General features: G+C 39.4%; 1 protein-coding gene across 1 annotated transcript in view; it reads left to right on the top strand.

The window, feature by feature from the left end:
• The window catches only part of LOC137995418 (uncharacterized), a 15,971-nt gene extending 6,220 nt beyond the window's left edge, over positions 1-9,751 (top strand). The window contains exons 2-3 of the mRNA XM_068840974.1: positions 4,618-5,382; positions 6,041-9,751. Of these exons, the coding sequence (XP_068697075.1) occupies positions 4,788-5,382; positions 6,041-7,266 (1,821 nt within the window). The 5' untranslated portion in view covers positions 4,618-4,787 and the 3' untranslated portion in view covers positions 7,267-9,751. The remainder of the gene's footprint in view (positions 1-4,617; positions 5,383-6,040) is intronic.
• The last annotated feature ends 6,314 nt before the right edge of the window (positions 9,752-16,065 follow it).

Here is a 16,065-nt window from a genome sequence, read left to right as displayed (position 1 = left end):
CTGATAAAACCCAAATTTTATAAGTAACCAGAGGAAACATTCTGTATGATGACGTCCTGCTTTTGGTTTGTAGAGCTTCTTTCCTTTCTGAGAAATTGATTTCAGCCATTATGGTTGTGATGATAACCTCGTTCGAGTAAACACGGGATTGAAAATTTCGTTTAAGGACGGTGCCTACTAATAAAAAGGTATTTTTGCGCGTTTTACTGAATATGCGGGAAAAGCAGATCTTAACAAGTGCTATTAAAATCCAAAAAGAAAATTGTGGGTAACCACGCATTTTTCGAAGATAATTTATCAACAATATTTGTAAAAAGCTTTAAAGTACGAAGCAATGTTTGGCGTTCTTTTCCAAATGGAAGCTCAATTATCTCTGAAAAATGCTTGGTTACCCCTAATTTTCTTTTTGGATACCAAGATCAGTCGCTAAGTTCTGCTTTCTCCGCATAGTTTTAAACCCCGCAAAAATATCCCTGTATTTTTAATAAGCACCAGCAATAGGAAATCCGAGTACACTGTATCTCGAGATGCGCAGAACGTGTGCGCAATAACAATAGCACCGTCCTTAAGTGACGCGTAGGTTTCTTTGACTGAGTTTGTTCTCAAAAGGCGCAATGTGTCTCTTTTAATAAACCCTTTTAGGTACTCCATGGGGTACTCCGTGGATTAGGGCTCTGCGTTTTGTAAGAGACTCCACGATGACCAATAACCACCTCTTGTAATATATATATATATATATATATATATATATATATATATATGTTTTGTATTTTATTTTAATTTCATTGTAGAAGTTACTTACAATACTCACTTAGAAATACATACACATGCAATACACAGTGTACCTCTTTACATATATTACACACACTCTCTCGTTTTAACATAATAATGACAAGCGTAGTACAAGATTTTATTGCATTAGTTTTCAATATACTTGCCCCATTTTTCAAGATGGATGGGCAACTTGTTACAAGATTTGGCGACCATCATTTCAAGTCGGTAGATCATCTAAATCCTGGCGTTTAATACTATAATGGATGGTTTGGTTTTATTACATCTACAGGAATAAATATATTTTTTCGCAATCAACAGAATATGGTTCAGTTACAAATAAATCAACTCTTTTACAATCCATTATACCGAACTTTATGTCCTTATTAGAAAGAGGTTCAATTTCAATATCTAGGTTGCCCATCCATTTTATAACTTCTGCCCAGAATGTCTTGGTGTAATGGCAAGTTACAAAAATATGTACTATATTAAGCATGATTAAAAGATAGGTTCAGTAAAGTCCATATCATAATTATGCAATTGAAACAAATTACTCCGAGCTCCGAGAAATTGAAGAGGTATGATGTTACAGCTGCACTCACACCGGAGGGGTACCTCTTTTGTAAGTACTTACGAAATTCTGGGAAATGAGAATATATTATTTTTGCTTGTCGGAATAAGCTACTTCAGTGATGCTGGTGACTAGTTTTGAGTGTTATTCGTAAATATTGCACGTAACTCCGATTTATCAAACCTGATTTAGAGATCATGAGCATTGGCGTTGTGGAGAAGCCTGCACTCAGCAATGTTGACGATGCAGAGTGGCTTTGTATTGCACAAAGGAATGTCAGAAAAAAGACATATGGCGACATAAGCCAGATTGCGACTCGGCCAACCTTAAGAGAACGTGTTTGAGCTGTGGTATTGAACGATCGAGAACAATGCAGTGCACAAACTGTATGGATGCCGCCTATTGTAGCGAAGAATGCCAAAGAAACCACTGGGCACACCACAAACTTAATGCATCAATCAATTCCAGCGGTGCCCATCCCCCCCCACCGGGCAACCGCGGGGTATTTGCTCAAATTGTCAGTCCCGGGGGTGGGGCATTCGCAATTTTATCGTGGCCCGGGTGTTAGGCATTAGCCTACCCCGGGCGACCCCCGGGCATTTGACGCACGTGTTTTCGAATTAACATGGAAGAGTTTATCGGAAAAGACGAGGCCTTCGTTAAAGACTGGCTTGTCCGTCACGGACTCGAAAAACTTGTGGATGTTTCTAAAGGTATGTTTTCTCAATTTTAGGTATTTCTTCATTTATACTTGTAAGCATATGAATATATAAAAGCGACCAGGTGAACTAATATCACAAAATAATCACTGACGTGAAGAATGCGTAAACACGACTACTTCGCATTTCGCATTCAAAACTAGCCTAGCAATTTTTAAATTCGATTCATGAAAGTGGAGTTAAAATACAGAAGGTTTGCAAATTCAAATGATGCGATCTTCAAGACAAATCGTGCGAGCTTAAAATGCGATTCATCGTCATTTAAAATGTCTTGATTCTTCATAGCGACAAGGTGAACTATATTTGGTTTATCAAAAAACGATCACCGACGTGAATACGGCTATTTCGATCCCGGGGGCGGGGCATTTGCCCTCTTTCTTCGTCCCCACCCCGGGGCATTTAGACAGCTTATGTGTCCCCACCCCGGGGAACTTGCCCATTTAAAAAAAAAAATGCTAATGCCCTGGGGTTAGCCCGGGGGGGGGGGGGGGATGGGCACTGCTGGAATTGACTGATGCATAACTGCCGAGACAATGTTGATAGAACGCTTGAATTGGCCGACGGCATTAAAGTGCATATGAAGCGAAATCAGTTTTTTAATATTTTGAAAGTTCAACATTCTGAAGACACTTTTTCAAAGTTTGCGTGGCCAAAATGTCCGGTCACGTAGCCTGATGACGTAGTGTTGTGGACAAGACTAGGCGTTGAGTGTGAAAGTACGAAGAGAAGTGAGATTTTGCCGTGGCTCTAACAATCAAAGTTCTACGAATTCGAGCAACACTACGGGAATACGACCGCATACGAATGCATCAGTTTCCTGTAATCCAGTTGTCAGGGACAAATGGGTGAAGTTTGTCCGAAAACATCGCCATAATTTTGAACCACAGTCGAAGTATTCCTCACTATGTTCTGCCCATTTTGAAGAAATTTGTTACTCGCGGAAATTATCAGTTCTCAGCGGCATGGAGGAAGGAGCCCAAATTCGTGCTATTTTAACACGGGGAGCAGTTCCAACGCAGTACCAGGAGCCCTCAGTGAAGGCAGTAAAAGACAAGTAAGAAACTTAACATAAGCTTACATGTAGCTTTTTGGTTATTATTTGCATAAACATCCAATCGCACGCACTATAAAGACTACATCATTTTTCCGTCTTTTGTGTGTAGTTTTGCTTTAGTGTAATGATGTCTGTAGTCATGTGTAGTTTTTTCTGCAACGCTCTTTGATCGCCAAATACACATGAAGCTTAGCTGTAGGTGAGTAAATCGAACCTCTTATGTGAGCCAACATGTAAGCTATCATTTGAAACACAGTTGAGCTTATCATATCGATGTATTACGGTAGTTAGTTTTTTTACCTTTACATGAAGGAATGTGACTGTATGAAGCTTATACATTGTATGATGAGACATCCTAACCCTAACCACAGTTCTAAATTAATGCTCATAATCTCTCATAATCTTTGATAATCATTTATTTCTCTCTGATAAATGTCTTTAGAGATGTAATGCTATCATTACTGTACTTCATCTCAATTATTTTGTTTAAGTTTACAAACACTAAACTGAATATTTCTATTTTTTTCATGGAAGGTGCAGAGCAAGAAAGTTTGCATTTAGAACATCACAGTCCCGGATGAAGTTGTATTGTAGCCTCTAATTCAAGAACAGGTGGAAGAACAAGGAATTGCCAAATAGGCAAGAAGCCCAGACGGGATCATCCCAGGGGACGCTGCCAAGGACCATGAATACATGTGCCTGATTGATTTTCCATTGTGTAAAATCTCTATCACTTGGTTTAAATTTACTCACAACTTTGTTGTGTACACTGAGATGTTACTCAGATTACTATTAACAAAGCAAGAGTTAAGTGTTTGTTTCTTCTGCAGAGACCTGTGATCAAAATATCATGACTTGTAAACCAGTGGTTTATCTTGATAGCTTAAAATACAAAAAGTCTGCAGTGTTTCAGTAGTCCACTGGCAGAGTCAACTAAACTGTGCAATAAAGGAGTTCTACTTATTTGAGTCTCAGTCACTTGAGACAGTTAAGTGCGTGTTAATTAAATTGGTATAAAATTTTATTTAGTAATTGTGACAGTGGTTTCCACCTAAAATGTGAGAGGGTTTTATGTAACATGAAATTTAGTTAAACAGAATGTCACTCCCTAAATTGGTAGTTGTTTTGCTAAGACAAAAATAGACACAACTATTGTACTGTGATCCCCAGGATTGAAAACATTTTGAGAGTACAGACCATCACAGACATTATACTATGAAAGGTCTTAGGAACTTAAGAGAAACTGACTTTATTGTTTGGGCATAACCCAGAGGCTGATCTGCAGTCCTACTGAGTAGATTCAGAGATAGGTGAAGCATCAAACACATTAGCAGTAAAAAGTCAACATTTAAATGAAGAAAGAAAGAAAAAGATAAATAAATAAATATAGCCAATCATGCTGCAGGTTTCCCAAAAGTTAGCCTCACGGTGTAATGTTATAGAACTTGGAAATTTTTAAGACATTTTGAAACTTAATGATTCCTCAAATAATTTCTTCACAGTTTGCTGTTCTTCAATGTTCATGCCAATGCAGCCACAATTGTTATTGCAATGTGAATAGATTATGTTTGCTTGCTGGAATAAGCTACTTCAGTCATGCTGGTGACTAATGTTGAGAGCTTTTGGTAAGTATTGCAAATAACTCCGAATTATCAAACATGAAATAGAGATCATGAACAAAGCTAAGCATTGTTGGCGTTGTGGGGAAGCCTGCACTCAGCATTGTTCACGATGCAAAGTGGCTTTTTACTGCACAAAGGAATGTCAGAAACAGGATAAATGGCGACACAAGCCAGACTGCGATTCGGCAAACCTTAAGAGAATGTGTTTAAGCTGCGGTACTGAACAATCGAGAACAATGCAGTGCACAAACTGTTTGGATGCCGCCTATTGTAGCGTAGAATGCCAAAGGAAACACTGGGCATGTCACAAACGTAAGTGCCAAGACACTGTTGAAAGAACGCTTGCATTGGTCGAGGACATTAAAAAATTTCACAAGCTAAAGGAGAGTAACGTTGGTCTCATAGCTACCTATTACTGGGGTAATTTTCCAGCCGCGGATCTGCTCAACTTGCCCATGAATGAGGGAGAAATCTGTCCTAATCCGCTATCTCTGTTATTATGTGGAGTTGGTGATCCTCGGAATGTGTTGCTCACCATTGCTTCGTTGCCTGAGACTTATAAGCAGCCAGTGACATTCGTGTTAAACGACATTTGTCCATGTACTCTCGCTCGAACAGTTTTGCTTCTCTACATGCTATACAAAGGTATTTATCAATTTATTTGTTTGTCTATACCATTTATCAAGGCTAGTGTCTGAAAGGCTTCATTAGTATATTTGGAGTTTCTATCTCAATGAAACTGACCCAGATAATGACAACATTAAGTAATAGCAATACTGGCGAAACTTGACCTTTTCAAAGCTTAGTTTCTTCTTCACGTTTCACAAACTCCCCCAAATGTCCTACAGCACAATCATATTACTCGGTCAACAAAATGTTATTTTCTCTTAAGGCTAATGAATCGTCATCATGATCGCTTGAAACAAGCACGTCATCAACAGTTCTTCGTATTTTATTTCAGATTTCATGCTCTGCGTTATGTTCATTTGTACGATTTGGTCTGAGGCAGAAACTGTCAAATAAACCAGTAATGTATCATGAGTAGATATCGCCTTCTATCGAGGCCGCAAATGAAAGTTTTTTTTCGCTATCATCAGCAGTCTCTTTTTCGTGATCCTTCTGGGATAAAAAGGGGAGTTTCTACTCACTGATTGAAGTCACTATGTCTTGAATTGTCTCATAAATGGTTGTATTTCTCGAAGCTAACACTGCTGAGGTCAGGTTGTCTAAGAACGAGAGGACGGTTCGATAGTTAATCTACCATAAATCAGTTTCACTCAGACGCTTGTTGCACTCTTTGCAGGAGGAAATGCTATATGCGAAAGAGTGGTCCGAATTTGGTACTCGGTTCGCATTTCTGCACAAGATTCTGATGACCTGACGTGTGCTCTTCAAGACCTCGTGACTACAAATGAACTATTCAAGCTTACTGGAGGTCTCATGATGGTTCCTACAGAACACCTCAGCCAGCTACAGATCGTTTGGACCGAATGGCTTCGCTTGTCAAAACGCAAAGGGTCGTGGGTGGAAGATTCGAGACAAGAGGCTAATTCCTCCGATCCAAAACGAACGGATGGCGTTGACGTATACATGCATGCAATCCCAACAGAGCATAGAAAGTCCGCTCAACATTTTCTTGACACAGGTATATTTCATTCATCAGGAAACGCCCCAGAGTTGACCCGACAAAACGTTACTTTAACGGGTAGAGGAGCTAATCAATTTACCGCTGACCGCAATTTTCATTACAGCATACCGACGGATGTGCTTCCATTCACCGGATGGGATTACCGAGAAATAAAGAAATCCTGCTACTCAACCTCTCTGACAAAGATGTACACCATCTACTTGTCCGGTATTCTGCAAAAGTCCTTTCAAAAACTGAAAACAGACCAGTTGAGGTTCCGTTTCCTTCTGTGCGACGTTGCTAATATCGAGGCCTGGCTGCCTCCCGATCTCACATATGACCGCATTGCAATATCCAACTTATGGGACTATTACCCCCTTGCCGTTTTGCTGAGAAAATTGAAAGACTTTTTGAACACGTCCAATTCTCATGCCGTCATATTAACTGAAACTGAAAACTGGATTTGGGATTTTATGCCGGAATTCATCAGTCTTGTGTTGCCGTACAGAATCTGCGTAGATGACCTCTGCAAAAGAGCTCTGCGGGACACTGGAAATCCTGAACTTGCGTATTCCGGCGTGCCCGCAGTTGTGGAATACTTGAATTTGACTAGCGAATTCCTGATGTTTCTGAGAGCGTCCCTTCTTGCGTCATGCCCTGACAAAGAACTCGCTTCATTTAAAGGGAAGAAGAAAATTCCCTCTGTGAAATCTCTCGCTTCTTCGATGGGGCTTCAAATTCGAGACTTCATCAAAAACGAGAACACGGTATCTCCGTTCAGGTGGGCACTCAATTGTCGCCGAGTTAGTATGTTGACAGGATACGAAAGAACGCTTGAATGGACACTTGTGCCAACAGATGAGGCCTCGCCTATCATCCCACCAGTGTTGGATCTTGACTAGACTGATTCCTGGTCGAAATTAAAAGCAATCCACAAAAATAACAGGAAGTGACGGTAACTTACAACACTTTTCAGTTAGTCATCACACTCTTTAAAGGCAAATGCTATTGTGCACATTGCAATTGTTTTACATCTAGTTAGAATTTGAAGCTAGTACTTCACTACTGAAGCTAAACAACGCAACATTTATTTTTTCGCTCATCATAGGTACAGAGATATTTCCTGGTGTCCAAGACTTTCTGTTTGACCAAATACGTGTTTAGCGTATAAAATAGTGAGAACGATTTAAGCAATAGAGGACGTTTCCGGTGTGTTTCCATAGCCTCATCTAAACACGAGGCGGAGTTTGGAGAATTCGAGACAGTTATGGTCAAGAATTCTCCCAACTCCCCTGAGTGTTTAGATGAGGCTATGGAGACACGGAAAAAAGTCCTCTGTTGCTTTTATAAAATATTTCTCAAAGATAATTAGACAAATGAAGGAAATTGCTGGGTTTTTTCACTTCTTGATTGAAACAGATTTTCTTGATACACGCTCATATTTCTTACCAGCCAATCCAAACGCGCGTTTGACAATACATAACCAATCAAAATTCGTGTGATGTCACAGCCGTGTTTTCATACTCTCATCTAGATACAGCTATTGACCAATGAAAGTGCGGGTACCATCCTTGTTATTTTATAAATTCTCTTGGTCCATAATATAAACTATCCTGGCTGCAATGACTAGAAACAGTCAGAAACTAATCCCAAGTATTTGATGCTGTAAGGCTGATCAAGATACTAGTCTGCTACTTTAAGAGGAAGATGAAACTTCTGATTAATGTTTTGTCTTGGTTTAAATTTCGTCTAATTTAAATTCAGCGTTAATTTGTTGGTTCACAACCATTAAAGCAGTAAAGGACGTTTTCCGAGTTTCCATAGCCTCATCTAAACACGAGGGAACGTTGGGAGAATTCGAGACAGTTATGCAAACCCGAGACGCAGTCGAGGGTTTGCATAACTACGCAGCAGGTAGAGAAATTGTTCCAAAATAGCTAATTTCTGGTTTATTTTATGGCTCGTCTGTTTATGTAAATCAGAAAGAGAAATGGACCCAGGATCGACCCTCGTGCATGACAATAATTTTATTAGGCAATAATTGCATTCCACACCACTGATTTACACCGTCTGCTTCCTGTCCTAATCACGCACACACAAGGGCATCATCTTAGGGGGGAATTTACATGAGACCGGGACGAACTCAGACCGCTATGAACTTGTACCGGTATACATGAGACCGGGACGAAATGCTTGGTGCCTGATTTCGGGATGAGCGGATATGTTTTGTCTAATAAATATACGGCTGACCCAAAAGCATACAGGCTTGAAATTTCTGGACCCGGTCTGAGATTTGTTGTCATTTACATGAGACCGGTACGAGAATTTCTCGTCTCGGTCCAGCAACCGAGACGAAGTCAGACCGGCCTGAGTTCATTGTCAGGCCGGTCTCATAGAAACGCATAGAAAGAAATGTGCGGAGGCCGATACGAACACATCCCGGACTGAGTTGGTCCCGGTTTCATGCAAAATACCCCCCTTACTGGTGATGAAATGAAACTAAATGAAACTTTATTGAACAATTCCCTGAGGGGCTTTTCGGTGATCAATGATAATAAGCTTTCTTGGCATTTTTTCCTCTGGAACGAGATGCTTCCGTGAAGCATACACTGGGTTGCCTGTGGTACGTGTTACAGAAAATCAGAAGGCACTGAATTGTGTGGTATTGAACTACAGCATTCCAGTCTCTGAAGAATAACAAATAAAAGAGAAGCGAGAAACATTGGCTTCTGGGCTGACATGTTGATAATTTTCAAGTTCCCTCACAACTTCTTTTCACCACAAGTTGAAGCGTGCCCTCTGAGCATCTGACAACTTTGTAATACTAAAGTTCACCGAAGTTCACCGAAGTTCACCGAAGTTCACCGAAGTTCACCGAAGTTCTCCCTGTCCCACGGGGTTAGTATCTGGATGGGTGACCCAAACAACATACCCCTTCATAAAACGGAAGCATCGGACCGAAAATACTATTAACGCTAACAAATGCGAACTCAGCAAGGTACAGATTTTGTTAGCTTGCTTTATGCAAAACAAATATTGATGAAAAAAGTAAATAACTATTGATACACAGTTTTTAGAAAGAGCAGAGGGAAGTTTACATTAATTTTGAACCGTGAATATAGAATATAAAAAGTTACGATCAGCGACAAACATTTTGGGAGATTTTTGCTACGTTCAATTTTGTTATTCTACTTTTGGCCGCACAAATAAATCGCAAAATCGAAAGTGACGTGGCCGGAATTCAGCGGGCGCCGTGATTAAGTTACCGCGGCATGTTTACTGGCCAAACAGTGAAGCATCTGTGTCAAATGATGGCAAGATACCGTGTTTTTGTAAGTTTCTTTTTCTATCAAGTGTTATAAAGTTTGATAATAAAATGAGCGAAGTCAAAACAAAGATCACAATCGCCCAACTCTTGAGGTTGACCATTTGTTTACGCAAAGTCAAAATTCATCTTGGAAATAGCAGCTACTTTATTATTCCAAGGCGTCACAATTTTTCCCTGATTTTGGGGCTCATTTTGTGGAAACTCAAGCACGCTTCCAACAGACCTGTTTATTTTCGTGAACCCTTCCTGCTTACAGAGCAACACTAAAAAAATTCTGCCATATCACATTTCAACCTTAAGCTCGAAAATTCAATACACAGCATGATATTATAATTCACAAAGGCAGAAAATACCACAGAATCCTTTTCCAGCGAAAAATTTATTGAATCAAACAACATATTTGCTCTTAGAGGCAAAAACCTCTTCATATTTCATTGTGTGCGTGAAGACAAGAAACTCAATCGTGTCAAATTACCATGTACTTCAGGTTCAAACCCTTTCCTGAAGAACCTTTTCCTTGAACAATGATGCACAAAATAGTCGACAAGCTTTCTTTCAAATAATTCTTGACTGTCACATTTCCAATTATTTTTTTTACCTGACTTTGTTGAACCCATAAGTTACCAGATAATTTTCCATTTGGTTTCAGTGTTGTACATAAAACTACACTCGTGATAAAATATTGGAAATACAGCTCACTTTGATTTCGGCTCGACGGGCGAAAGATTGTTGTCGAAGTCCAGTACTCGTCGCTTTTATACCAGAGAATTTTTCATTTGGTTTCAGTGTTCTACATAACAGCACACTCTTAATAAAATATTAGAAATACAGCTCACTTTGATTTCGGCTCGACGGGCAATAGATTGTTGTCGAAGTCCATTACTCGTCGCTTTTACGATTCCAGGTATTTGTTTTCACCGCCTACCTAGTTTATCCAACTGACTTTCCATTATTGAGCTCCATAAGGGTATATTTTGTTTAAAGATCCACGAAAACGCCATTCGCGTTACATGACTTTCGACGCCATTGCACTTTAAGTTTATCATTCTACTGTGTCCACCAGAGAAATCTACGCATTTCCACTACCCTCTCTATCCTAAGAAAATACGAGCAGAAGGCTCTATGCACAAAGACACCACTTAGCAGGGGAGGGACAGGCAAGACTTACCGACACGGAAAAAAAACACCCAACAAATGCCACCCTTTTTCCGACTGGGATTGCCATACGGCAACCCGGTAAAAAAAGAAAAACACCCAACAAATGCCACCCACTTTCCGACTGGGATTGCCATACTGACAACCCAGTAATGAGGTCACTTTAAAGAGGCGATTGGAGTTCATTCTTCCGCAACGGTTGCTAGAGTAGCCATGACAAAATGTCGGAGAATTCAGAAACTTCTTTCGTTGAGAGCAATTTCCGTCTTTTCAGTCAGTATTTTTTCAGTCGCTGTTGTAAACTGCCTGTACACGATGAGATAAAGTAAAACCCCTTACCTTTTTCGAGCCCTGCAAGAGGCATATGTCTTAAACTTAAAATATGATACTGAGTTGCAACTTTCCAAAGGACTATGTGGAAAAGTCAAAAGAATATCATCAGTCAATGTTTGAATAGCTATTACAGTTGTATTGGCTTAATTTTACAAAATGAAATCCAACACTTCTTCGCAAGCTCACTTTTTAAACGTTTCTAGGTTTACGAACACTCACGAAAATCGCAAACACTTCTATCAACAGTTAGGGTAACATATACCATACGATATTTAAGTAGACAAACCTGAAGCAAGCATCAATTCTTTTCCCACGTTAAGAAGTTCCGGGCAGTTTTACAGAGTTAACAATATCCTTTTTGTGCTTTTGTACTTAACAAGTTTCAATGTTTTGGAACCTCTTAAGAACTCGCTAGCACTTCTCCACTAATTAAGCCACTGACCAAGTTTTGATGTTTTGAAACCCCTTGCGAGATCGCAAACACTTCTCCGCAAGCTCATTTTAAAAGTTTCGATGTTTTGGAACCTCCAAATCGGAAACACTTCTCCACTAATTGGGTGATGTAACATCTCTCGCTACCTTTGCCAAAAACAAAAAACTAAACAATTGAAACTATCACTTGGACTTAAAAACAATAGAAGCTGCTTACAATAACCCTTACAATAGCAGGTTATAATACGGGAGCTCTACTGCACTAATTAAGCAACTGAGCAAGTTTTGATGTTTTGAAACCCCTTGCGAGATCGCAAAAACCTCTCCACAAGCTCATTTAAAAGGTCTGTCGTAAGCCGTCTCGCATGCGACAGAAATCGTACCGTGTAAATCGGCCCTAGCAAATCGCAGACCCGGCAAGATCACCGCCATTATTTTCACCGTTCTCGAGCGATGGATCAATAGTTTCAGCTCCAAAACAGGCACACTCTTTTTTTAAAAAAAAAGTCTTATTTTTGGGGTTGCTGAACGTTCTAATTGATTGATTGATTGATTGATTTATTGATTTATTGATTTATTGATTTATTTATTGACGACGATTTGAGCCTGAAAACGTTCTTAATGCGTTTTTACAGCTACGTGGTATAGGATTTCAATAAGTCAACGCGGACGTGACCAGGAATGTTTCCTGTGGCGTGTCCCTAAGAATTTGGGTTTATTTTCCTGTTAGAATACAGTTAGCTACAGTTATACATTTATTGTACCTTATGTTTATACTGCTTACACAAAAAATGAGCATAATAAAGACCGTCGTTCTTAACTGACTCTCATCAGCACTGGGAATGTTCTTAGGACGTTCTTAAAATTTTGGTTTATCTCAGCCTCAACGTTTTTATAAGAAAGGTTCTAATAAGAAAGGATCGCTTATTTGATCTAAAAGTGCTAACATTTAGCTGGAAACAAAAGTCACTGAAAAGTCAAGAACGAATTTGTTAAACGGTGGTAGAAAAAATTTTGTGCCTGTTTTTATGCGTGCAACTAAATTGGATGTTTTTTGCATGTAAAGTCAATAAAGTTTTTGGCTGGGAATGTCTTTGTCGTTTCTTTTAAAAACAGATGCAAATTTGCATGATCGGTTAATATTGCTACACCAGGAAAGTGTTTGCTTGCTGAGAGGGCTTTTTCAGACCTCCAAAAACAGCCGAACCCTTCAAAACTCAATCGTCCAAAGAATATTCATGTAGACACAGGGACATGGTTTCTGTGGCCAGACACGACCAAGACCCAGAACAGCAAAGTTTCGGCCATTTAAGTTTTTGCTTTACAGTTTACAGATTTTGTAGCGAGATGTGATGACTCCTACCTTTAGTGCAAACTTCTTTTTCCAAATGACAGTACAATGAAGAATCTCGTTTGACCAGGAGAAAGGCAGGCCACAGAAGAGACAAATCATGAAGTCAGAGCACGAATTCGGAAAATTGATTAAAACTAATGCAGCATGTTAATGTGTAATAAAGGAAACTAAAGCTTGCCTGTCCTTAGAAAATAAAATGAGGAACGCGAACGTTAATAATAATAAAAATAATCACTTTGTTTACCCTCGGATTTTTAGAGTAGCTAGTAGCTAATATCTCCGAGCATTTAACATATACAATTGTTAAGAATCCCAACTGGCGGGAGGCAAACCAGTTGGCTATTTCACAAGTGCGACAGGAAATGGGACCAGGGACTACCTGAAACAAATTCAATGAGTGGTCAGAACGCGGTCTTGAACCCGGATCTCAAGGCACGGACCCTAACCACTCGGCTACACTATCATTGCGATAGAACTACGTGAAGAGCCCGCTGAACGAATACAACTACACGCACTATGAAGTACACTGGGTTGCCTGTGATACTTGTTACTCAAAAAAGATGGCACTGAGTTGGGTGGTATTGAACTGCAGCGTTCCAGTTAATTTTTTCAAGGGAGGGATCATTTCGACCGTTTTAAGGGTCAGCTAGGCGTCGTGCCAGCAGAAACCCTTTGGCTCACACGTTCACACGTTTAATTATTTTGCAATGTCCTCTCCCATTTTGAGGTCTTTTAGTTTTTTAAGCTTTGGTAATAAAGATAACAAAACACGCTCTTGAGTAAAACCCACTCGTCTCATCTTTAAATAGTCTGCAAAAAAAATAACTGCAAATTGCTCTGACGGACGTTTTCCTGCATGTCATGCATGTCTTGCAGTTGCACTAAGCAAACGTTTATTGCACACACTAAGGAAGGACTGAAGATGTTGTTTCCATTTCATAATTTCTCTTCTTTTCAGTTTAATCTGATGCCAGATCAAAAAATCTTTTGGCTTTACGTTTGCACCAAAAAGTACCGTACAAGCCGGGGATTAATAGTAAAAGGCTAGGCAACCATAAAGGTGCACGTGATCACCTTGTTTCAACTGAATGGACTACGGAAAGGAAAGTTAATCGTTCGTCGTTTTCAGAGTAAAACAACGTACTTTTTTTTAGCCAAGAAACTTCCGTCTTTAAAAAAAAAAAAAAAAAAAACTTCCGTCTTTAGTTTTTTAGTTTTGTTGTAATATTTAACTGAATATTTACATTTCATCTGTCGGGTCAGGAAGCCTTCTTTGTCGGGTTCCTGAGAAACGTATTTATGTTGACTTCAGGGTGAACTATTTACACAATCATGAGGTTTAGCGGCCATAGAGTTTGTTTTTAAAAATCTGAGCACCTATGAGATACAAAAACAGACTTGCGAATTATCGCAAATCACAATGCTGACAAGCACAAAAGCAAAGGAAATGGTTAATAAATATGAAGTTTTTTACTATCTGAATGTTTCTGGCTTACATTAAAGCGATATATTGTTGAAAAATCTTCGTGTTAAAAGGAGCTATGTCACGCAAAATGATGTAATTTCATGACACTCAAAATTCCCAAAAAGCATGAGTAATGTAAACAATCTTCGCACAAGTAAGTCTTAGCAATAAATTGGATTAACCAGGAAGTTAAAGAAGTATTGTTGGCTTCCCAAATAAACTTCATTTTACACTATAATGACAAAACAGATCTTTTTCTGACGATAAAAACTTGGCCACCGGCCTATGATCATTTGTCAGAAAGAAACAAATTTGTGTCATCTTTATAAAAATCCTCGCATATCACATTTCAAGCCATGAATGCAAATTTGTTAAGCTTGAACATTACACAACATGACGCAAAAAATTAATTTGGATGTTTTCTTCACTTGACACGGATGCAAATCGGGACGGCCATTTTTTCCTGAGTTGCTCGGAGGTAAATAGCACAGGATATCCGGAGTTTGACGAGCCAATAAGCGCGCGAGTTCAACGCTATCCACTGTTTTAGGAGGGGGACATTGGGGTGTATTAGAAACCGCAAAACCGAAGAAAAAATCGTCCAAAACCGCAAAACCGAAAACCGCATACAAAAGCGTCAAAAAACCGATACAATGGTGACATACAGAGTAAGCTACGCTAACACTTTATTTCATCAAAGTATTTGTGAATGTCATGGACTTGTCTAAAGCCTTCATATCTTTTAGTATCTGCTAAAATCATATAGGCTTTATTTCTGCCGCTCTCTCGAGCCCGGACTTTGTGGACTTATTTTCCGTAAAGCAGCTGGTAATGGAGCCAAGTTAACTTAGGAGAATTTGCATACAAAGCCTCTCTAAAATTTCAATTTTGCAATCGCAAAAAGCTATAGCTCTGGAAACCTCCAATAAAACTCTCTAATTGAACATTTCTATTTGATAACTAGGACCTGACAGTTTGGAGATTCGAATGGAATGTTTAATCTTGGTCTAAAACATGCGATTGCATTGAGGAAGCTAACCGGCACTGTTTGTTCCTTGTTTTACATGGCAGGGGCACCCAACGACCATTTGTTGCAAAATGTATTATTATAACCCAGTTAATGAAAATAAATGTTATTAAGGCATTTTCAGGTGTTTTTCAGTGTTGCTGGGAAAACATTATCTGTTCCTTTTTCCCAGCAAGACACACAATAAATTTCCCAGCCAGCTAGATAAAATTGGTTGGTTTCCCAGCCAGCCGATCAAATTTATTTCCCAGCCAGGAATTCCGCGCGCTTTCAAATCCCTCGATCCAAAACGACCGAACAAAAGCGACAAAACCGGAACAAAACAGGTTTTTTTCGCAAACGCAATCACTCTTTCGTATGTTTGAGGGAAGGGGTTCTTTTTTTTTTTTTTTTTTTTAGTCGTCCTCACTTCTGAGTTTCTACAGCCAGCTCGGCTTGAAATGCTAGAAAAAGTCAGTAATTCCCAGGCAAAACCTCTATCAATAACAAAATTTTCCAGCTAGCTCATCGAAACACCTGTATTTTTGGCCAGCCAGCAAGATTCTTCTGGGGAACAGATAATGTGAGGAACAGATTCGTTGGGTGCCCCTGACATGGCAGCAGGAAC

Source organism: Montipora foliosa, chromosome 1 (assembly GCF_036669935.1).
Source record: "Montipora foliosa isolate CH-2021 chromosome 1, ASM3666993v2, whole genome shotgun sequence".
NCBI lineage: Eukaryota > Metazoa > Cnidaria > Anthozoa > Scleractinia > Acroporidae > Montipora > Montipora foliosa.
Note: the sequence above shows the minus strand (reverse complement) of the source record. Positions and strands in the feature narration are given on the sequence as shown.